This window comes from Gavialis gangeticus, unplaced genomic scaffold (genome assembly GCF_001723915.1).
Source record: "Gavialis gangeticus isolate Ggan-Ray unplaced genomic scaffold, GavGan_comp1, whole genome shotgun sequence".
NCBI lineage: Eukaryota > Metazoa > Chordata > Crocodylia > Gavialidae > Gavialis > Gavialis gangeticus.
In genome coordinates, this window is record NW_017729034.1 from 72,879,818 (window position 1) to 72,903,465 (window position 23,648).

The 23,648-nt window shown below is 45.1% G+C and overlaps 1 protein-coding gene across 3 annotated transcripts in view; it reads right to left on the reverse strand.

The window, feature by feature from the left end:
- SYNJ2 (synaptojanin 2) overlaps positions 1–23,648 on the reverse strand; it is a 115,529-nt gene that overhangs the window by 75,045 nt on the left and 16,836 nt on the right. For all 3 annotated transcript variants that reach the window (XM_019527019.1, XM_019527020.1, XM_019527018.1), the window contains exon 2: positions 8,205–8,291. In XM_019527019.1, the coding sequence (XP_019382564.1) occupies positions 8,205–8,291 (87 nt within the window). The remainder of the gene's footprint in view (positions 1–8,204; positions 8,292–23,648) is intronic.

A 23,648-nucleotide genomic window follows, 5' to 3' on the forward strand; every position in this document is an offset into this window, starting at 1 on the left:
CCTATGAGGAGAGGCTGAGGGACCTGAATCTCTTCAGTCTCCACAAGAGGAGACTAAAGGGGGATCTTGTGGCTGCCTACAACCTTATCAGGGGCCACCAACAGGGACTTGGGGGAAAGTCTGTTCACCAGGGCCCCCCTTGGGGTCACCAGGAACAATGGCCACCAGCTGAGGGAGGATAGGTTTAGGTTAGAGATTAGGAAGAACTACTTCACGGTAAGGGTGGCCAGAGCCTGGAATAGGTTTCCCAGAGAGGTGGTGCTCTCACCTTCCCTGGAGATCTTCAAGAGGAGACTGGATAGGCACCTGGCTGGGGTCTTATTACCCCTGCCACCCCCAGTGCTCCTTCCTGCCCATGGCAGGGCATCGGACTAGATGATCTGTCTAGGTCCCTTCCCACTCATTGATTCTATGATTCTCTTCTCCGTTTCTAAGCATGGCAAGACTTTAAGATGTTTAAAGGCATAAATGAAAGCTATGCACTTAACTACTCATTTGAACACACATATGCAAACTCAGAGCACATTTCTCTAAACATGGCAATGACATCAAATGAAGGAATCCACATCGTTGATGATATCCAGGTATCATTTCATACATGTATCTTTTAATGGCACTACTGCATCTGAACAGTGTGCAGAACAACACAAGCCCAATCCCAACAAACTGCTGAAAATAAATTTATCGCTACTAAACCCACTTCAAGAAGCAAAACCTTGGCTAAAAAATGCCTCAGAAATACTCTTCTGTTTGTTCTGCTGCAGCCCTTCTTAGCAAAAACAAGCAGGGGAACCTAGTGAGTCATTTTGACTGACATATGGGCAAGCAAGTTAACACAACCCTTTCCAGGAAGCATTAACTTTGCAAGTGGCTTCAGAGAATACATCAGTATTTTTATGCAAATTCAAAGCAAGATGAAAAGTAGACTGTATTCCCTGGGTGGGCAAAATATGTCCCATGAGCTGTGCCAGCCAGTTACATCTAGCCCGTAGCACCTACCAACAAATTGTACCCGACCCAGACCTTCTGCCCATGAGGGTGGGAGCGAGGCACCCACATATACACCCCCTCTCCCAACATACCCTATTGTATCTTGCTCCCACCCTCCTGGGTGGAAGGACCCAGTCCAGCCAGCATGCAGCTTCTGGGCAGGGCTACTATTCCACTGCTGCAGCCTCCGGAGACCTGCTCCCATCGGCAACTGGTGCTGCCTTAGTTGGGGGGGCATATGCCCCCTCTGAGACCAGTCTTACTGCCTGGGGGGGAGGGGTCCCCTGTGGCAGATCTTGCTGTTCAGGGGGAGTTACCCCACGGCCGATTACTGCAGCCGCTTCTGGGACTGGCTGCAGCCGCTTCTGGGAGCAGCTGCAGCAATCGGCCAGCACCTCCAGGGGGGTACAGGCACTCCTGCCTGCCCCCTCTGCCCATTGCCTAAGCAGTGAGTGCAGCTAATGAGGGGGTACACTGGCGCTCTCAGGGGGTGTGTGGACACCCCCGTACTCCCCTTATGTGTCGCCACTGCCTGCTCCACTTCCCTGGTGTCCCATTCGCTCTGGTCACAAGGCAGTGAAGCAGTGGGGGTGGGGGCGAAGCTGCAGCTGGGCAGAAGCGGGACTGGGCCTGATGGCAGCGGCAGCATGGAGCTTGGGTGGGCAGTGTGTGAATGTAAAGGAGAGTGGGGGGAATGGGGACCCCCCACACACACACTACCCCCATGGCGTACAGCCCTGGCAGAAAGTGGCACCAGCAGCAGCAGACGGAGCACTTGGGTGCTCATGCCTGGCGCAGGCACTGGTGTCCGACACATGGCTCTGGCCAGCACTGCACATCATGGCAAGGATCACAGCCCCCACCAGGCTGTCTGTATCACTGGTGATCCCTGCTGTGCACATACAACCCCTGCACTTGCATGGCACGGGAGGGAGGCCCCACCCACTGAAGCCAGCTGCCTTCCCCACCCCTAGACCTGCACAGCCTGCTCCAGTGCATGGGGCTTCCCTCCCATGCCACAGGAGTGCAGGAGCTGCATGTGCAGCAGGGAGTGCAAGTTATAGAGACAGCCCAGCAATGGTTGTGCTCCTTGCCACAATGTGCATTGTTGGCGAGACCCATGGTCTACTGGGTACCAGCGCCTGGCCCTGGGCACAAGACCCCCGAGCACCCCTGCCTGCGTTGTGCCATGGGGGGAAGTATGGGGGAAGTGTCAGGGGGTCCCCACACCCCCTCACCCTTCCTCACACCCCACAATTGCTACACACACACACCCTGCCCCCACAACCCCCGACATATGCATAGCCCCTCAGCATACCCTATGCACCCCACACCCTCCCCCACATACACTGCTCCAACCCCCGCCATACACAAGATTAAGAATTTATTTTTGAGTTATTACGAAAATCACCTCTATATACAATACGGGCAAGGCGGGGGGGGACTTCCAGTGGCAAAGGTCAGGGGTGGGACTTCCAGTCCCAAGAGGGCAAGGGGTGGGGCTTCCCATACAGCCCTCAAAAGCTCAAACCTTGTTAAGTGGCCCTCCACCTGAAATAATTGCCTGCCCCTACTACTTTATTCTGTCCTCTTTGGCAAGAGTAATTGGGGTGGAAAAGATTTTTGAAGCCAGGTGAGATGGGGCCTTTTTGGATTTCTAAGTACTGATATTTATGTGTTGATTGAGTGCACAGGGAATTCCCAGAGAAATTTTTTATTCCCTATGAACAACACTCAACTCTGCAACTATGTCTTTTGTGTTCCCCGCTGGAATACTACTTAAAATATCTTTACCTAATTTGATGCTCATAAAAGGTACCAATTAGTCCGCTGGTCTCCAGCCACAGGAAGACCTCTCTGTCACCATCTGAACTGAAGTCTGTACAAGACTGGTGATTAGTAGAGAACCAGCTGGCCTAATAGTAATGGCATGCCTCCTTGTTTCCAGCTGCTAAAATGCATTAAAACCAAAAGATATATATTAGAACCAAAAGATCTATATTAAATACCTTCTTAATATTACTTTTTAAATGCAAGCAATTTCTGTACAGTGAATGAGTGGGAAGGTAACCCACATAATTGTGACTGAGACGTGGTCTACTTAATTACCAATGGGAGAACAGGAGAACACACAACTTTCTCTCTTCAGTCTACATAGAGGGACATACTTGAGAATCTTTTGGCTGTACAATTTCCATACAACTCTTTCTTTGCCTTTCCTTTTAAAGAAGCTAGGCAAAAACAATTACCTGTTGGTCCTTCTCCTCAAAGCATTAATTGATTTTTTGGCAATCTCTCTTTATAAATGGTCCTGAACAGAAAGAGCAGAGACATCATACTGAGATAAAACAGAAGTAAACTGACAGAGCTCTGAAGCAGAAATTTATATGACTACTGAAATTAACACAAGGTTGTCAAAAAAATAAAGGACTGGAGAAACCATAGCAATACAATCCTACAGAAAGGAAAAATAGGCTGTAAAGCACAATAGTTATGTGTTTATTCCTTATAAAACTATTATTAATACAACTTTTAATATGAAAGCTGGTTTAGTTCCCATCCACACACATGGAACCAGCTTTAGCTGTGGCTTGAACAGCTTGTATTCATTAGCCAAATCCCTGAACTGTCACAACAATGGGTTTAATTGAACTCCTATGGAGAAGCACAGTTTCATGTGCCAAGAAAAATGGATCATATGTTCTCTGTTGTATTTTTAATTGCATGAACAAAACTAGCATTGAGTTCCATTGAAATTCCTAATGACTCCACAAGCAGTAGAACCAGAACAAAAACAAAAACTTCTCATCTTGCTTTGAGTAACCAGGCGGATCTGCAGATTTCCACTGAGAGAGAGAGAGAAAATATTTCACCTCTAAGTCATCAATTCAAATTAGCCCAAGCCAAAATGGACAGCAGTCATTACTGCCTGTCAGCCATTTAGTCTAGGAACAGGCGTTACAAATAAACTGGTATAAGTTACTGGAAACAATTCAATTCAGTAATACACCAGGGCTACGGACAGACTTTTAAAAAGTCTGAGCGTGAATGGATTCAATCTTTGCAGGTTAGTTTAACCTGGCTAGGCTGAACTGGCTTGAAACTGGACAGACATTCTCTCTGGACTGAAGAAATTCAGGCACATGCCTCTAGTGGCTCAGGCTAGAAGCTGGGGGGCACCACAGCAGCTCTCCCTTCCCTTCTGCCCCGGCAGGACTCTTGCATTAGGGATGTCTGCCTGCATGTTCCCAGACTTTTCCCTGCTGGCTGCTCACGGGGTGGGAGTGCTGCCAGCCCCAGGGGCCCGGGCTAGCACTCTGAAGCAAGGGGGGGAGGGGAGTTCAGTGCATGCATCTGTTGATGATACCAAGCTTTTCAATCTCCCTCCCTGCTTCATCATACTGTCTGCAGCAAACTGACAGGCGAGCAAGCCAGCAGGAGGTCAGGGGGCTGATAACAGTCTTTATCACCCAATTAGCAAAACAATAGCCTCTCTCCACATTACTTCTTAAACAGCTTACTGGATGACCTGTTGATTAGCTGCAAAAGCCCTAAGTGGTTACTGTTCTGTCTGCCAATCCCACTGAAATTGGAGAGAGAGACACACACAGACACCTCTTGGCATTAGCTAGCATACTACATGCTAGCTACAGTCCCTGCCGTGGCACAGAGGAGGAAGGGAGGGGTAAGAAGGAGGCACGGGAAAGCAAGCAGTCTCTGCTGTGCCTGAAAGTCTGTGCTGAGCTCCAGCCAGGGAGCAGAGAGGATCCAGCCCTGCAGTGGAACAGAGAGCCCCACCCAGCCCAGAGAGCATACCGGGATGCTGAGGGACCCTGATTTAACTTAAACCAGCAAACTGTCTGGGACAGACATTGCATAAATCAGTTTGAGCCAAATCAGTTAAATCTAATCCTACATTCAACCAGGTTTATCTTAAACTGTTTTCAGCTATTTTCAAACTGGTTTATATGCACTGAACATTAGGGCTGTGCAAAATTTCACCAGGTGTTTTGTTTGGACACCGTTTCAACTCGTTTTGAGCTCCAAACAGCGACATCGAAATGAAACGAAAGGCTTCAAAACAGCCTTGGAATGAAACAAGGGCACCCGAAACATTTAAAAAGTTTTGAAATGTTTCAAGTTTCGAAGCTGGGCTTGCTTGCAGGAAAACAGAAACTAAGGAGAGGGAGGGGGAAGAGAGGAGAAAAACTGCTCTGATATTGACATGTGTAGCTTGCCAGTAACTGTGATCCTTCCCTGAGGTCTCTTCCAATCCTAGTGCTCTGGGGAGGGACAGAAAAACAGCATAAAAAACAGCATTGTTTGAACTGAGCTTTTTGCCTTGGGGTCAGTTACTAAGCTGCGTCTTCCAGCATCTCTGCAACGCCAGAGAAAGGCTATCACTTCCTACTTGCTAGCCTGTTATTAGCAAGTGAGATTCAATACCTTTTGCTTTCTGGACCCTTTTATTTTATTATTATACTCATTCATTCCTTTCAATTTACTCCTTTCAATGTATTAGGGAAGCAAGAGGCCTCAGTGGGGCACACTACTGTGTCATGTAAAGGCCCCAGCACCAGTGAGGGTATGCCTTAACACACATGCAAAGTCACACATGTCATGAGTTTTGCTTGTCAGCAGCTTGAGGTACAGTTTCCCAGAAACCCATTCACCCATCTCCTTGAAACGTGACAGGCTTCATGGCCTCAGCAGAGGCCACCCTCCCTGCTGTTTTCATTCGAATTAGGCAAGAAATGACAAAATTATAGGCATTTTTGTGATTTCCCATTATAGCCTATGGGCAAAACGTCAAACCGCGTTGAAACAGTTTTGATGAAACTAAATGGAACAGTGCTTCAAAACTAAACAAAACGTCAAAAGGAAACACTGTCCCCTTCGAAATGGCGAAATGGAAGCCAAAATGAAATGGTAATGTTTCACGCAGCCCTACACTGAACATCCGTACTGTTACAGGTTTAAACCAGTGTCTGATCACTTAAACTGGTTTATGTGTAATGTCTGCCTCTAGCCAGAAGTTCAATGCACATAAACCACTTTCAAAATGGCCAAAAGCAATTTAAGATAAATCTGGCTCAATGTAGTATTAAACTTAACTGATTTAGGCAAATTGGTTTATTGAACTTCTGTCCAAGATCCCCTTCAGATTCAAGTATCCCAGGATGCTTTGCACCTCCCTTGCAAGCCCTGCCTTGCAAGGTAGACAGTCTAGCCTTGGCTCAAGCTCTTTGCTTCAGCCAAGCATGGAGGTGTGCTCTAGCACTCCCCAGCATCTGGCCTGGGCCACTCAAGGCATGTGGCTGCATTTCTGGAATCAAAAGCAAATGTCTGTTCACTTGTTTGTCAATTCAGTCTATGCAGCTGAGACTAACCTGCAAAGATTGAATCAAATCAGCCTCAGGCTTTTTGACTGTCTATATTTAGCCTTAGTGGTCTATGAGAAACAAGTTACAGAGTCTCATACAGGTACCTAGTGTACCAGTCATCAATCCTCCACCGTGTTTAGTGCTGTTGTTGGCAGTATCATCAAAGAGGCCTAATGATTGAACTGAAGTGGAAAATGAAATATCCTCACACCTACAAGTCAAGTTTGAGGCACACTGCCAAAGCAGTGGTAGGGGGCAGTTTTTACAGGCAGTGCAAAGAGAATTTCAGTCTCCAAACTTGTAAATGTAGCAAGTTTTAAAAGCATATAAATTGAGTTAAATATTTTTGATTAGCCTACCTTTTTAATCATTGAATTAAAGCATACTTTTTACTGGACCCAGTTCTAAAAGGTATTAAATGTAATTTCAGGCTCTCTTCATATAGCATAACAAAAATTCCTTTTATACTTCTGCAGACAGAACAGCAGAAGTACCTACTTTACTAAATCAAAGATTTCCAAAAGTACATGGAAACATATAGCAATGTTGAGGAACAACACTATTCTGCACTAATGTTTGTTGAAGTTAAAAGCCCCGATACTGCAAACGCTTATGCAGCAGAATAGCTCACTTGATGCCAATAGAACTTTCATGCAAGTAATAGGTAGTTGTAAGACTGGGCCTTGATTAGTCACAACCAATCATTCCTAAAACTAGCTCTTTCAGAAGCCATGGGGAATCAGCATTTCCCCTGGACAAAACTGGTAGGAAAGAACACAGAATCATAGAAAATTAGGGTTTGAAGGGATTAGGGTTGGAAGGGACCTTAGGAGGTCATCTAGTCTAGCATTTCTCAACCCATGGGTCGTGACCCAAAGGTGGGTTGCAAGTATATATGAAAAGGTCACAAACAATCTTTAAAAATATATTCTCTTTTAAAGGAGAAAATCACGGGAAACTGTGCCTTTTCCTTTGCAGGCCAGCAGAGTTCCAGCCTGCGAGGGGCTGCTTGGGAGCCCCCTTGCCCTGCCCCACACACTGGGGCTGGGACCAGGCGATGGGAGGCAGCAGGTCAGAAGTGAGGGGCACTAGGTCGGGACTGGCCACTGATGTTTACAAACGGGTCCTGATGCAAAAAAGGTTGAGAACCACTGATCTACTTCAACCCCTTGCTCAAAGCAGGTCTATCCCCAACTATCTCATTCCAGCCAAGGCTTTTTCTAGTCGGGTCTTAAAAACTTCCAAGGATGGAGATTCTACAACCTTGGAGGTTTTCAAGACAACAACTGTTAAGATAAGAATTACATTCAAGCTGCTAACACAGTCCCTTGAAATTAAAGAAGCTAAAAAACACAATCCAGAGATGTTACTGGACAGTGTGTTTTTAATCACAAACACAGCACATAAAAAGATTTACTACCTACACAAGCCATATTTAACAAGATCCAAAGTCGCATCCAGACAAGCATAGACATGCAGTCTGTGGTGCCACAATGCACACTCAGGTGTGCCCCATACTGCTACCTTGTAGCCCTGGGGGGGTGGCCCTCACCTGGGAGATCAACAGCTGCTGGCCCCGGCCTCCCCTACTTCACCCGGGGCAACTTGCCACACGCAAAAGCGTGCATGTCAAAGGCATTCCCTGGGGACTAGTAGCAGCAGCACACATTGTGCCACTGCTACTTGTCCCCAAGGAAACAAATGGCCGCACTCGTCTGGACGCAGCCCAAATGTCCTTCATCACTTAAATAAAATCAGACAACCTCAATCATTTTGCACAAAAGCTTCTCTGGGTATTTTATCACTATGCCTAGCCCAATGGCTACTTACCGCATTTTAGCTGGAGCTCCCCCAAGCAACCATAGGCATCCATGAGTTTTTCATATTGCCCTTTAATTGCCTCTTTTTCTTCAGGAGCTGAAAAAAACCCAAATATAAAAAGACATCAAACCTTAGTTTACCAGTTCTTGTTTTTTCACACTGTTACAGTCCTATACCAGAACCCTCCCAAGGAATCTCTCTCTATTAACAAGACAGTTACATGAATAAGCACATGGGAAACACAGACATTAAAAGGCAAGGGAACATCCTTCTAGAAGACCACGTATTCTAAAGTGCAGAGAAAACTGTGCAAACATGAAACACAGGAAAAAGGGTAAATCCTCAAATAGGTCATGCTTTCACATGCCTATTCATTCACCTAGCAGATATCAGCAGATGCCATATCATAATCAAAATATGCCATACATATTCTTCATTCAATTTTAAAATAAGAGATTGAAAAAGTTATGATTCATTATTTGTCTGGCTAATACCCACAATGTGATAAATATTTTCCAAACATACCAGAAGGTATGGTATGTCTAAGTACAGAAAGACAGAGATCATGGGATACCAACCAGGAATTTTTATACAAGGTGACAACATTCAGTACAACTAGCATTTCAAAAGTCAGTTTGTAAGAAGGACTAAAACTATACATCACTGAAGTAAAAAAGATCTGGTAAAAAGAAATCATTTTAAACATGTATAATAGAGCAGATGTCTCAAACATACAGGCTGTAGGCTAGATCCAGCCCATGGAGCCCTATGACCCAGTCTGTGGGTCTTTGACCAACCCCACATGCCAAGCTGGTATGGTGGGCTCAGTCTGTACAGGGTGCAGTGAGTAGGCAAGGGGCATGCGCTGTATATGACAGCCTGCCAGACTGACCCTGCACATTAGTCCTGGTGCACACAGAGGGCCCAGGGTTCAATATGGACCACAACCAGAACCACCACACAGGGCCAGTCCAGTGTAGGTACCACATGCAGTACAAACCCTGGAGCAGGGCCGGCATATACTTCATTAAGGACATGGGGCTGGATCAGCCACACACTGCACACAGCACAGGGGAGCCACTACAGAGCTGCATGTGTGGCCCTGCCACCTGACTCCAGTGTGTGGTCCTGATGCAGCCCACAGACCCTCATCCAACCCGCAAGACCAGATGACTTGAACACCCCTGTGACAGACTATAAAGGGACACACCTGATCCCCACTGTGCCAGTAACTGATGTAGAGTAACTCCATTGAAGTCTGAAGTGGAGTTGCTTCAGATTCACAGCAATATAACCATCAATATAAATCTGGAGGCTCACCTAAACTTGGAGCTAGTCACCTTAACATCAAAATAAAGTTGTGACCATGTTTTTGAGCATTAGTTGTTGAGTATACTAGTTTTGATATTAATGTAATGTAATGTAATGTAAATGCAGTCTATAACACAGTGTGTGTTTATATTTTGTAAGTATTTCCATATTAGAACTAAATTTAGCCCTAAAAGTTTTGGAAGTAGTAACCATCAAATGGGATCATATGAAAGTAGGGTCAGAAGGGATGTTACAAGGTCATCTAGTCCAGTCCCCTGCTCAAGGCAGGATCATTCCTAAGCCATCTCCACCCCATCCAAGTGTCTCTCTAACCTGCTCCTGAAATTTTCCAAGGATGGAGATTCCAGTTTCTCTAGGTAGCCTATTCCAATGCTTAGCCACCCTCCATCAGAAAGTTGCTCCTAATTGCCAATGTAAACATGTGGTTACTCCTTAAGTGGCAGGTAAACAGAGACATGGCATTTCTAGAATTTAGCAAATACTTTAGTATCTTGTGCTCCTGGAAAATTTTAACAGTTAAAAAACACTGAAACCTGCTGGTGAAAATATGAGACAAACTGAACTGTCTGTGACTGGTGATAAAACAGAAATCAAAGCAGCTGCCTTCTCTTTGTAAACTCAAGAGAAAAGCTAAGTGAGCAGCATGGAAAATGAATAATGAACTATTCGTTTGACATTTTGAAGTGAAAGGGTGGATACTTTCACTGGCAGAATTCCCTTAAAACTCCTAGAGGTGACCTGCAAACGAAATAAAGAAATATTTGTCTTGACTTCTGTATCTATGATGCATAAAGATGCCTGGATTCCTTCTTTTTTTTTCCAACATTAAACATTCAAGCCCTATCCACTTTTTTTTGTCTGAACTATTTTAATGGATGATGAGGAACCAGTAAGATATTAACAAAGGTACTAAGCAGGTGAAATGTGAACCATCAAACCACCATTATCTCAATTTCTGTTCAGATAATTTAAAAATCTATTGTTTGTTCAATTCAGTTCATAAATACAAGAAACAGTTGAAAGAAAACATCACAGCTTAAAAATTCTGCACCACTGTCCTTTCTCTTAATGTCTGAGACGGCTGCTAGGCCAGTTCTCCGCTCCTTCAGGGAGAACTCCAGCAAAAGGATAAAACAGCTGATATTTCTGATGATTCTAAAGTTGAAAAACAATATGTATCTATATCTTTACCTATATCACTAACTAGCTACCTAGCTAGACAGACAGATACAGTTCTCAGGCTATCTTTATATATCATAAGGAAACCCTCATTTTCCTCCCGCTCTAACAATAGCAGCAGCATCCCATTTTAATTTTCTTGCTATATTTGTTCTCTCTTAAAAACTTCTCCATTTCATCTTTAAGATACAATTAAATCCTTACCGCAAATATCCCAACTCTCAGAACCTTTAGGAAAAGAGAAGATGATAGAAGCAGACAAAGAAATGAAAACAATAAATTGATGGAGGTCTTATGAATTGGCTGGCTGTGGACACACTGTGAAAACCTTTGAAAGACAGCAGGAAGAGGAGATATTTGTGTAAAAAATGAGGGGCTGGAAAGTCCCACTTCATATGTGTTTCTTAAAGGCATGATCTAAAATAAGGAGTGAAGTGAATGGAATGTGTTTCAATGCAAGTGTTTCAGCTGCAATGACTTGCAGCTAATGGCAACAAACAACTGGTATTGTTATGTGTGTACAGAAGGCAGAGAAGTTGCCAAATCAAGCCAACACATTGCATGCTGAAGAATGGAGCCCTGAACCAGATGAAAATTGCAGCACGCAGAAGACATTACACCAGGGGATAGCCTTATAATCCACGCAATTCTGCAGATTTACCCATTTGCCTTGGCTAGTAGAGTGATTCCAGTAAGACATGATCTATTATACTGGCAAAGCCTTATTTAAATATAATTACACTGGGAAAAACCCGATACCAGCAGAGTTTATTTCATTTTTGGAACAGCTGTAAGCCACGTCAGCTAATGCACATCCTTGCCTCTAAAGTGCATCTACACTGAGAGAGTTGCTGATATATAGTGTATATTAATACATACACACCAACAAACTGTTTGTACTGTAGACTAGACCTCAGCTAACCAAGTTAATGAAAATGAGGAGAAAGCAGTGTTGTAGGCAGACTGTGCACTGCCACGCCACATCAGAGTTAACTAAAGACAAAAGGCTTCTGGGACCTATGATTGAGAGAAGGTTCAAGATGCATCATATGATATTCCTGCACATCCACTCTTGGTTTAGCAGTGTCCCCAAGCAATTCTTCTCTAATAAACAAGTTGCAGAGACTGCAGAGATTAATCTCTCCCCTGGTCTGGTACACATATGCTGTTCCAGCAGTATACAGAAGTCATTAAAGCACCTGTACAAGGGCTGGCAGAAGATGTATCCTCCCAGCAGAATTACAAAATACAACAGGGGTCACCAACATTTTCTGGCAGCAGGTTGGAAAGGCCCAGCTCAGATACAAGGCAGGGTGGTGCTAGGACACTGCCACCACTGCCACTTCTCCCTGATACCCCAGCTGCAGCATGGCACAGGCCAAGCTCCCTGTTGCCTGGCTGCAGGGCAGTGTGGACAATTTCCTCCCTACTACAAAACACCACCAAACCCCCCTGCAGGTTGGATCTGATGGTTCTGCAGGCTGTACCTGGCATGTGGCCCACAGGTTGCCAACTCTTGGCACAGCAAGTATTGTATGTTGTGCTCAGCCCTATTTTGTTCAACATTTTCATGTGATCTAGAAATGGGGGCTCACAGTGAAATCTCCAAATTTACAGATAATGCCAAATTATTCCAGGTAGTCAAATCCCAAGCTGATGGAGAGGAGCTGCAGAAAGATCTCACCAAGCTAGGTAAGTGGGAAAAAAATGGCAGATAAACATCAGTGTCAACAAATGCAAGGTAATGCACCTGAGGAAAAATAACCTAAACTTTACATACACAAAGCTGGGTTCCGAGCTAGCCATTATGACTCACGAAAGAGACCTTGGAGTCATTGTAGATAGTTATCTAAAAACATCAGCTCAATGTGCAGTGGTGACCAGAAAAGACAATAAAATGTTAGGCATCATTAAGAATGGGACTGAAAACAAAACGGAGAACATTATCATGCCATTATACAAATCCATGGTTCGTCCATGTCTTGAATATTGTGTGCAGTTCTGGTCCCCACATCTCAAAAAGTAGAATTAGAAAAGGTACAGAGAAGGGCAGCCAAAGTTATCGGGGCATGAAGCAATTGCCACATCAGAAGAGACTAAAAGGCTAGGACTCTTCAAGTTTGGAAAGGAGAAGGCTGAGGGTGGATATAATAGAGGTCTACACAATCATGAAGGGTGTGGACCGCATGAACAGGGAACTATTATTTACCAAAGTCACAGAATACTAGAACTAAGGAGCACCCATTGAAATTCATAGGAAAAAGGTTTGAAACAACAAGAGAAAGTACTTTTTTATGCAATACATAATTAACTTGTGGAATTCATTGCCACAGTAGGTGGAGGAGGCAGACAACACAGCCTGGTTCAAAAAGGGACCGAATAAACTCATGGATGGTAGATCTATTAATGGCTACTGAACAGAACAGTTGGAGATATTTCCTCTGGCATTTCTAAATCAATAAGGGTGGATGCCAGGGGGAGTATTGAACAGGGGATAGATTATTCTAGAGATATCCAATTCAGTGCTCACCATGTATTTCTGTCACTGGGCTGGATGGACCATTGGTCTGAGCCCGTATGGCACTTCTAATGTTCTTAATACAATGCTCCTCCCTTCACAGCCCTCAGGGCAGGGGTTATACAGGCCAGGTAAGCATGTCTACTGAATGACTTTCTGAGGGTTATACTTCGTGTGACAAACCAAAAGCCTCCTGGGGTGGGCTACCATGTATTTTACCACGAGAGCTGCTTCAGCTTATGCTATTATTCATTTTGTCCCCAGGAAAATCCCCAAATCCAGGAAGCAGAAATATGGTATACATTCTTCACTGCCCATCCTCCTCGCCTGGGGTGCATCTTCTGTGACTCACCTTCTGGAGATGCCACACAGGACTAGACCCCGCATGTTTGTAAGGAAGCAGCAACAGGGAATACAGTGTTCTCCACTTGCATGAATACTGGGTAAGTGGGCTATTCACTTAACTGTACACAGCGCCAGTCCCCATTTGTTACCTACTGCTTAAATTGCAAGCAATTGCATGCTGGACAAAGTGCTTAACCCCCCCTAAGTGCATAGCACTTTTCAGCCTCGCTGCCTACGCGGTAACTCAGTATGGCCTGTCACTTTCAAGGCTGCCATTAGAGGCATAATGCAGAGAAGCAAGATAAGGAGCCTGATGTGCAAAAAGCTTCTAGTAAGCTGTTCCTGTAGTTAATAAACACTGTTTGCACTGAGGTGGTAAATGCATACTACACGTATTCACATGCCCGTTTTTTCAGGCTTAAGGCTTTACACTTAAAACAGAATAGGTTGTACAAGATCTTGTGCCAACACCTCATTATTTACTATTTGTATTGCAGTAAGGTCTATAGGAGCCAGCCCCATTGTACTGGGCACTGTACAAACTCCCAACAACAGAGCTGATAGTTCAAGTAATTGCTTAGTCCAGGATCAAAAAAGATATTTTGTTCGCCACATTGGAGGAGAAGAGAGGAGGTAGAGAAAGGATCAGATGAAAAGACACATTTTGGACAAGTAGAATATGAATTGAAATCAAAGGTGGCTAACTGAAGAGCAAACTAGACTCAGGACCTAATTCTTCACTGGGCATTGATACCCATGGGCTCTGCTCCGAGTTGCATCCTCTACCATTGACTAACAGGCTCAAAAGTGTTATTCGAAACCTAGATTCTGCCTCTGGGACAGCCTGAGACTGGCTCTTAATGCGGTCGTAGCAGCCCTTCCCCACTCCAAGTCGTCTGCATGGGCCACCCACAATGGTATTCCCTGTATACAGGGATAAGCAGAGAGGCTGGTCATTGTGCCTATCCTCACACACACCATCTCACTTCCTTCATGCCAGCCTACAAATCAGACCAGGGTGTAAGGCAGGGGTGGGCAATTATTTTGGGTGGAGGGCCACTTGATGAGTTTTGGCGAGCTGTCGAGGGCCGCATGGGTAGCCCCGCCCCTTCAGCTGCCCCACCCCCTTGTCGCCATCTTGGGACCAGAAATCCTGCCCCCTGACCTTTGCCACCGGAAGCCCCGCCCCGACCTTTGCCACCAGAAGTCCCTCCCCTTGCACAACTTACCAGGTAGCAAGGGGTTGTGACCCCTCTAACATCCTGCCCCAGCAGTGGGGTTTCAGGGACATCAGACCTCCCCCAGAACTTTCCCCCAACCTGTGCCAGCTGGTCTCAAAAGAAGGAGGCTCTGCTGCCGCTTCTGCTGGCCAGTGCCGACACAGTTGGGCTTGCCCTGTCCCCAGCAGCACTTACTAGGCTGGCTTCAGCTGCGTGCTGCTTTGGAAGGGATGGACCCAGCCGGGTCTGCACCAGCCAGGAAAGGCGGCATGCAGCTGAAGCCTGCCCCTCACATGCTGCTGGGGACGGGAGGAGCCTGGCTGGGTCTGCACCGGCCAGAAAAAGTGGTGGCGGAGCCGTGTGCCGCTCGGGACTGACCAGCACAGGTAGGGGGAAAATGCAGCTAAGCCCCTGCTGCTCTGGCTGGGAGCAGCACATGGCTCCGCTGCCACCTCTCCTCCCTGGTGCTGACTGGGCCAGGGCTGTGGCCCAGCTGCTGCTTCCCCCCCAGTGCCGACCCAGCTCGACCCTGCACAGCCTGAGCAGCACGGCACGGAGAAAGCTGGCCCAGCTGCCACTTTCCTGGGCCTACCTGTGGGGCAGGGCCCTTTCCAGTCCCGCACAGGAGGCAGAAGCTGGCCCAGACACTGTTTCCCCTCACCGGCACCACAGGTTGTAGCCCAGCCCCCCCGGCCCCTCTCAAGCTGCAAATGTGGCCTGAGCCGGGGCGGGGCGGGGCGGGGCAGGGCCAGCTAGGTCAGGCTGAGCTCAGGGTTGGCTGCCTCGCAACCAGAACCCAAGGAAACAGCCTGAGGTGCTGCAGCTGGCGGCTAGTGCTGCCGGAGGCTTTTAGAGAGGCAGCCTCCATTACATGGGCTTTGAAGGGCCGCATCTGGCCCACGGGCTGTATTCTGCCCACCCCTGGTGTAAGGAGTAACATGCAATACCCCAGAAGGAGTGTGGAATGGATATGCTCCCTCTGCCCCGGAGGAAGCACTAGGAGGAATTCTGTCAGAGCCAGACTTTGACCTGCTTTTTTCAACATGATTATCACAGTGGGGAAAAGGTCTCCAACCACTATGTTTAGGCAATATCCATGCTGGATGTCTGGACATATAACAGGATAGACATCATGCTTGGGTACCAAAGAACAATAACAAAGGGTAGTTTAGGCGCAACATTTATAAGAAAATTCTAATTAAATTCAAATACATGTTAAAAAAGCAGGTGTCTGTATCTGCATTTAAACATTTGCCAGAAGTCTGCAACTCATGCCAGGACATTAGAACTAGAGCCAATGTACAAACTGTAAATAAAAGTAAGACCAACTTTTCTATGGCTCCTGCTACATGTTATGCATCACATCAGATCCTATCACTAGGGAACTACCAAATTCAGAGCAGCTGATTTTTGCACTCCAAGCATGGCGCTGGTCACCGTTTTCACAGTGGAGTGCATCAGCATACCCCCCCACAATGCCTCTGATTAACAGAGGGGCCGCAGAAGTCCTGCCCCTCCCCAGAGATTCAATGATGGTGATCTGTGACTATATATACAACATATATGTAATTAAATGGTTAATCACACAATAAATTTAGACTGGTCACACCTGCAAAGTAACTATTACACCATAAAAATGTCCATCCAGCTACAAAAAGAGCCAACCAGTTATAGAGTTAGCGCTTGAAAAACAACTCTATAGCTGGTTATTATCCAACTTTAAGTCGAATGTATAGCAGGAGCCTACTGCATATAAACTGTATGAAGAGCAAGAAGGAAGTAGTAGTTGTGGAAAAAAAACTACGGAGAATGCAATTCAGTTAAACAGAACTGAATTTAATTGTAAAACAAGATGGTATCATGGAATAACAGAGGAAAGGTCATCTATCCTTGCCGTCTGTTGTTTTTGACTTGGGAGCAACTTTTAAATACCAGATTTTTTTTCTTTTACTAAACCATGTGATGCCTTCAAAGCCTTCTAGCCTCCATTCTTTCCTTTAGTTAGAGTACTTGAGAACTGTCCGTGGACAACAAGCACCTACCAGCTCCTTCTTGAATACAGACTTACTTATAAATGAACCCTTCACCACTCCAACACCACCCCACCTCATAACAGAAATATAACTTAGTACTAGGACTGGATTACTAGTAGCAAATATATGATTTTACAAGTTTCACCCATATTTGAAAAACAATATTTTTTCTCTCTCTCCCTTGTCTTCTGTATTCCAGTTCCTCTCTCCTTCTTATACTCTGGTTTTTGCATGTCCTTTCACATCTAATGAAGTGAGCTTCAGCACACAAAACTTAATGAAAGCTCACTTCATTAGCTGCTGTGAAAGGACACATAGCATACACTCACTCACTCTTTGGTTAGTCTATACAGTGCAAATCTACCCAGTCTTCTTTTAAACTGGTAATTCACAACCAGGGAGGTGGTGCCCCCACATCATTTGAAAGGGGCTGGGAGCTGTTGGGACATACTAAGCAAGGTGTGAAGATATAAGCAGATAAGCTAAGCAGATAAGCACAGGCTCATGCTTGAACCTGCCTGAATGATCCCCCATCCCCACTGCCTAGCTCCTCTGCAAGGAGGTAAACACTGTAAAATATACATAACTTCTTGAAATGGAGTGCCATTCAATTCACAGAAGTTATGGAGGGATGCTTGAGTGGAATGAAGGGCGTTGTGAGTCCAAAAAGGTTGAGAAACTAAACAAATATTTGCCAAACCACATATTTGCCATATTATTTGACCAGATAAAGAGGTCCAAAATGCTAAGAGTTTTTCCAATGAGCAACAGCATAAAATCAGCTTGATTTATGTGGTCCCTGCCACATGTAACACTTAAGACATGTTAATCATGTCGTAAGTTGTAACCCAGCCAAATGTTATAGCAATTAATGACATCATAAAGCAAGGAATGTGTGGCTAGGTGCACTCTTGTGGCTAACAGCCCTGTCAGCTGCTGGTGCTTGTTACTTGCTGGAGGAAAGGGAAGCCTAGGATCATGATCCCAGGACTCCCCCTGCACCAGCAGTAAGGCGTGGGAGGATGTGATGCTCAAGCCCACAATCACACTTTCTGCCATGCACGTGGTATGCTTGCTTGTTTGTTTTCGGAAGTGCTGAAGAGCCACCGCAGGCTGTCAATTAAGCTGGGTGCAGCTGCGATAAATGGGGCGGGGGGGGAGAAGGAGAGAGAGAGACTGTAAAGAAAAAACAAAACCCCATTTGACGGTGGTGTCGTGGGTCAGGCATCAGGGGAGGAAGGAACCTACTACCCAGTACAGATAGAGGGAAGAAGGTGACGCTCTCCCACATCTTACCTTTTTTTTAGTTTGTTTATATTGACTTTTTAATTGGCTGCGAGCTGCCAATTAAGCTGGGTGCAGCTGTAATCAGCAAGGAGAAAAAAAAGGGACTCCTCATTTGCCTGCAAGCATGGAAGAGTCAATGCTGGAGAAGCGACAGATTAGCCAAGGGGTCGTCCAGGACTCAGTTCCTGGAGAGGAAATTTGATGTGCATCATAATAAAAAAAGGGGGAGAAAAAAAGAAAAGAACCTTTTTCATCTGGTCATTTTGTCATTCCCTCTGTTTTTTTTATTGGCACGGAGCTCAGGGCAGGAACCAACAGTCAGTCATGGTGGAGGCGGGGTAATCACCACCCTCCCCTTTCGATAACAATTTCAAAAAATAAAAACATCAAAGTTGTGGCAGGCGGGAAGAGAGAGAGAGTAAGAGCCCCACCCAGACTGACTAGGGGTTGCGGTGCCCCTGGAGAAGACCGGTGAATGTCAACCGGATGTAAGGGCACGTGCCCATACCTGGTGACTACCCGACACCCACCCATGGGAATTCCCCCTCAGCTTGCCTCCCATGTCTTGACCTTAAGTAGAAGAGAGGTACAGACAGCCTGTGGGCACGCTCCTGTGGTTGGTGCTTTCTAGGGCTCCTCCTCCCCTACACCTCATCCACTCACCAACCGAGGTCATTGATGTTCTTGCCCCAAGGTGGATACAGTCAGATCTTCCTGACCCCCTTGGATCAGTGGGGATGTCAGACCCATAAGTGACTCTGGGGTTCTGGTAACAGTTTTGGAGGGCGTTTGAATATGGGTAGCCTTGCCTAGGTATTGTATGGATTTTGCTAAACTAACTCATTATTCTCAAACTCATGGAGCGCTAATCGAGTCATAGACTCACATAAATGAATAAATGAATAAATAAATAAAGTACTCAATTCAATCTTCTTAACCAAATATGTCAAATTCAGTGTCAATTCACTTTGACTGCTAGTCCAGCACCATTCCCCAATCAACTCTGAGATGTTCAGTCTTCCTGGCTTCAATTAATTCTCCTGCTTGCATCCAGTATTTGGAGCTCTCCTCTCCCTCAGAACCAGGACTCCTTAGCCACATTACAACAGGCTAGGTCTTTCAAATTAACCTTGACCTAACCATTAACCTTGACCGAACCAGTTAACCTAGCCCATCAAGGAAAATAATTTAAAAAATGTCTTAAGAATGCCCGCAACTTCGCTGTGCCCAGGATCCTGCTGTGCCTCCCAGGGCCCTCCCATGGCAGAGCCAGCACATGCAGCATGCCACTCTGTGACAAGGATGCCAGGGCTTCACACCCATTCTTGTTTTTGCAGCACTCTTTTTTATTTTTTCCCCCGCCCGGTGGCAATTTTTGCACCTTTTCACCATCCCCATGTTTTTTCGCAGGGGACTTTCCAATTTCATGGTTTCCATGAAAATCATGAAATCTCAAATTTTGTAGGTCCCTACACCTAACCTGTGAGTTTCAGTGCTGCCCAAAGAGTTCTCAGGAATCCATTTGTACTTTATTGCAATTTACAGAAGCTCAGAGCTGCCAAAAAACTAAGAGCTGTCTGCTTGCAAACTTAGGAGACAGTGTTGCATGGGGTTACTCTCTGTTCACATTTGAAAACTTCTCTTTTCAACCAAAATAGTTAGAAATATATATATATTTTAATGGAAGCTTAGAGGCCACAAAAGTGGATGGAACTGGCCCAGGAAGCTTTCTACTCATCTGGATGAGTAAGCAAGTGGTAGTTTTCAATTACATATTGAATGTGTTTATTATTAAATAACAGAGGAACCAGACCATACTTTTTGTAACTGGCAAGCCCAGAAACTACCCACTAGTGTTAATTAGGTCTCCTTCTGCACTAATTGGCATAACTTTATTCTGTGTTCTTAATGAGTTTACTGATCTACATGCTATGTACATTCCTTAAGAATGTTTCTTAGCATCAAATATTTAGAAGCTCTGGATCTAAATTATATATCAGATTGTCTTTCCTCAAGATTTAACCCCAGCAAAGCCACAAGCTTTGTAACCTGAAACAATGCAATTAACCTTTAATAAATCTAGTGGAAAGGGACCTCAAATATAATATACTATTTCAGAGAATAATCATAAGCATCATCAAAACTCAGGCATCTTAACAATCAAAACGACACTCATGAATCACGAGTTCTCTCTAAATTCATGTAATAGTGCCCAATTTAGGTGTCAGAAAGCACAGCCCTTTATACAAGTTTTTTTTATTCCTTCAAGGGTATATGTAGGTGGCAGCTGGACCAAGTTTTAACATGATGGTAGGGACAACCGTTTTATCTCACTATCTGAGGTTTCCCTACTGTCTAAAGAAGCAACATACATCTGCTATCAGAATATAGTCTGTAATATCATACATGTCAGGCAATATGTAAATCTGTCACATGATTTTTGGGGTCAGGGTTACCGTTAGTGTGGTAGGACACGGGTTGACAAGTTTAAGGAGCAGCAAGCTGAAATACAGCAGCTGGGTCCAAAGGCAGGGCCTCATTTGCAACCCGGTCACTGCCTTCGATCCAAGCCACCTGCTGCCACCCCAGCCCCCCCCCGCTGTGTGCCGTGGGCTGCTCTCTCACTCTCATGCCCCCTTACTGCAGTCACCACTGCTGCCACCCCTTACCCCTCACCACCAATTCCTGTCACCGCCAACTGCCAAGAGTGACAAATCTGGCAGCAAGAGAAAGGCAGCTGCAAGGGGGGTATGAGAGAGATATAGACCAAAGAGCTGTGGCAGCAGCGCGTTGGAAAAAATGAAGCAAGGTGGTGAAGCAGGGTGCGCAGATGGTACCCCCACTGCCTACCCCTACTGCACCGTTGGCCAGGTCCAGCTCATGGGCTGCAGGTTGCTGACCCCTGTGGTAGACTGTTAAATAAACAAAATCAATTTATTTCTCAATTTTCTAGAAGCCAGACTCAAAAAAAGCTTTGAGAATGGCATTTCAGAGAGGTTAGTTCAGAGTTAGGGCTTTCAGTTTTAGATGAGAAACTTCCAGTCTCTAGCAAGCTGATGATGTTCTTAAACTTAAGTTCACCCAAACTTGTTATATTTTCTTTGTTAACACTCCAAGCCTGGCTTTGTCTATATGTCGAAAGAGGGAGCTAGCCATATTAGTCTAAAGTCAGGCAGAAGGCAGGGTAGATTTGCACCTCATAAACCCATGAATCCCAACCAGGGTGCCACAGCACCCTGGCATGCCTTGAGATCCTTTCAAGGGTGCTTCGGGGTACCAAGCAATGTTAGCACTGTTAGGTAGGCAAACATGATTCACATGATAAACACAGAGATTTCAAGTAGGAATCCACGGTGTTAAAAACATTCTGACCTGTTGTAGTCTTTGTGAGTTCTTGAAACAAAAATCTTTTTTTTTCCCCCCATAATCAAAAAAATGATTGAAAACTGAGGCCTGGCATTTTCCAAGAGGTGCCTTGAGTCTAACAAGATTAATAACTACTGTTACAGACTAACTAAATCAGAGAGGCGTGGAATTATCTTTCGTGAGCCTGAGCTTACTACATCAGATGCTGTCACAGTAGCATAAATAGCAAGAACCTGCCCTAAGTTCTCCAGAGACTTAAAACCAGCATTATGTAATACAGAAATTCTAACTCAGCCACCATGATCACAGGTGATGTATCTTGATATGGCTCCTTGTGCCACCATAGATATTATTTTAATATCTAATTTACTGTCTATGCCCAGCAGGCACAATTTATACATAATTAACATAAATAGTATCCTAGCAGGGGATAACTATGGTGTGTACTCATCAGTGATCACTACTGTACCTTCTCCCTTCACTATATATGCTTTTCAATAATTTGTTTTCCACAATGCAACACACTGATGTTCAGTATATAACACATGTAAAAATCAACAGAAAACTTGATGTTTAAGAATGTAAACAAAGTGTTAAGCCAGCAAACAGAATTTTGGTATATAAATAATACCAAATAAATGTGCCTGCATGGAAGAAAATTGGTCACATTGTAGGTTTATTTCTGTTGGTCAGCAGATATAAACATGTTCAAAATAGTATGCCATTCAATGCACAGCAGTCAAACCGAAAACAAATATCTGCAAAAAAAATTTGACTGCTGTCCACTGAATTTCATGCTTCAGCAAGTTATCCTACAAGGATGGGACAATGCAAAGGGTCAATTTTCTATGTTTATATAGGCAATTACAAAACTAAGTTAAAATAGCAAATGTATACATGTATACAAAATGTATACATGTATTTTTTTTATTCCTGAAGTTGTGATTGAAGACCACAAATAAATTGGGATCCCCTTGCACAAAGCACTGTACCAATATATGATAAATGTAAGGCTCTTTGGGTCGGGGACAGCCAACTGACTGTTCCTTAGAATCAGAAAACAATAGAAAAATAGGGCTGGAAGGGATCTTGCACGTCATACAGTCCAACACCCCGCCTGAGGCAGGATTACCTTTATCCAAACGATCCCAAGTAAATGCTTGTCTAACCTGTTAATAAAACTACACAGGCAACGCTGTCACACAGCCACAAAGCATGGCACCCCAATCTGCCACAGCTAAAGCAAGGGGAAAACAAGAACTGGGAAGGACTGTGAACACCCTGGATGACAGCAGCATAATTCAAAAGGATTTTGACAGATTGGAAAAATGGGCTGGAGCTAGCTGGATGAAGTTAACTGCTCATAAATCCAAGGTGCTACATCTCAGGAAGAATAACCCAAAACACAAATACAAAATGGATGATAACAACTATGGGAAAGGTTCTAGGAGTTCTGGCGAATCACAGACTCAGCATGAGTGAACAGCAGGGACCCATATTTTTCTGTGATTAAAATGAAATGACACAAATAAATATACACACACACACACACACACACACACATATATACATACATACATATATAGTGGTGTTTCATTTTAATCATGGAAAAATGTGGTTTTGGGGTTACCTTTTTATATCTGAAAATTGAGGATTTTTTTTTTAATCATAGAAAACCAGGATCCCTGGTCAACCGTGTGATGCAGCCACAAAAAAGGCAAATGTGATTTTGGGAAGCAGCAATAGAAGCAATAGGTGCAAGACACAGAAGGTGATAGCGCCCCTTGACTCAGCACTGGTTAGGCCCCAACTAGAGCAGTGTTTCTCAACCTGTGGGTCACGACCCAAAAGTGGGTTGCAAGAACATTTCAAAGGGTTGTGAGTTGTGGCAAGGCAGAGGGGTGATGGGAAGGCATCTGCCCCTTCCGGGGGGGGAAGGGGGCAGGGAGGAAGTGGGCTGGAGGCAGTGGGGCTGGTGCCTATGTTCACAGGGGCAGGGCAGCCAGGAGACACTGCTCCGGGGGGTGCAGCCCAGTAGGGGTGCCACAGGCCTCACCTCCTCCTCCCTCTAGCCTGTGCCAGGGCTGGATTCGCTCCACTGCTGCCCGCATGAGCCAGAGCCACTGCAGCCACCACACTCTGGCCCAAGCAGAATGGGGGCAGTCAGGTGCCC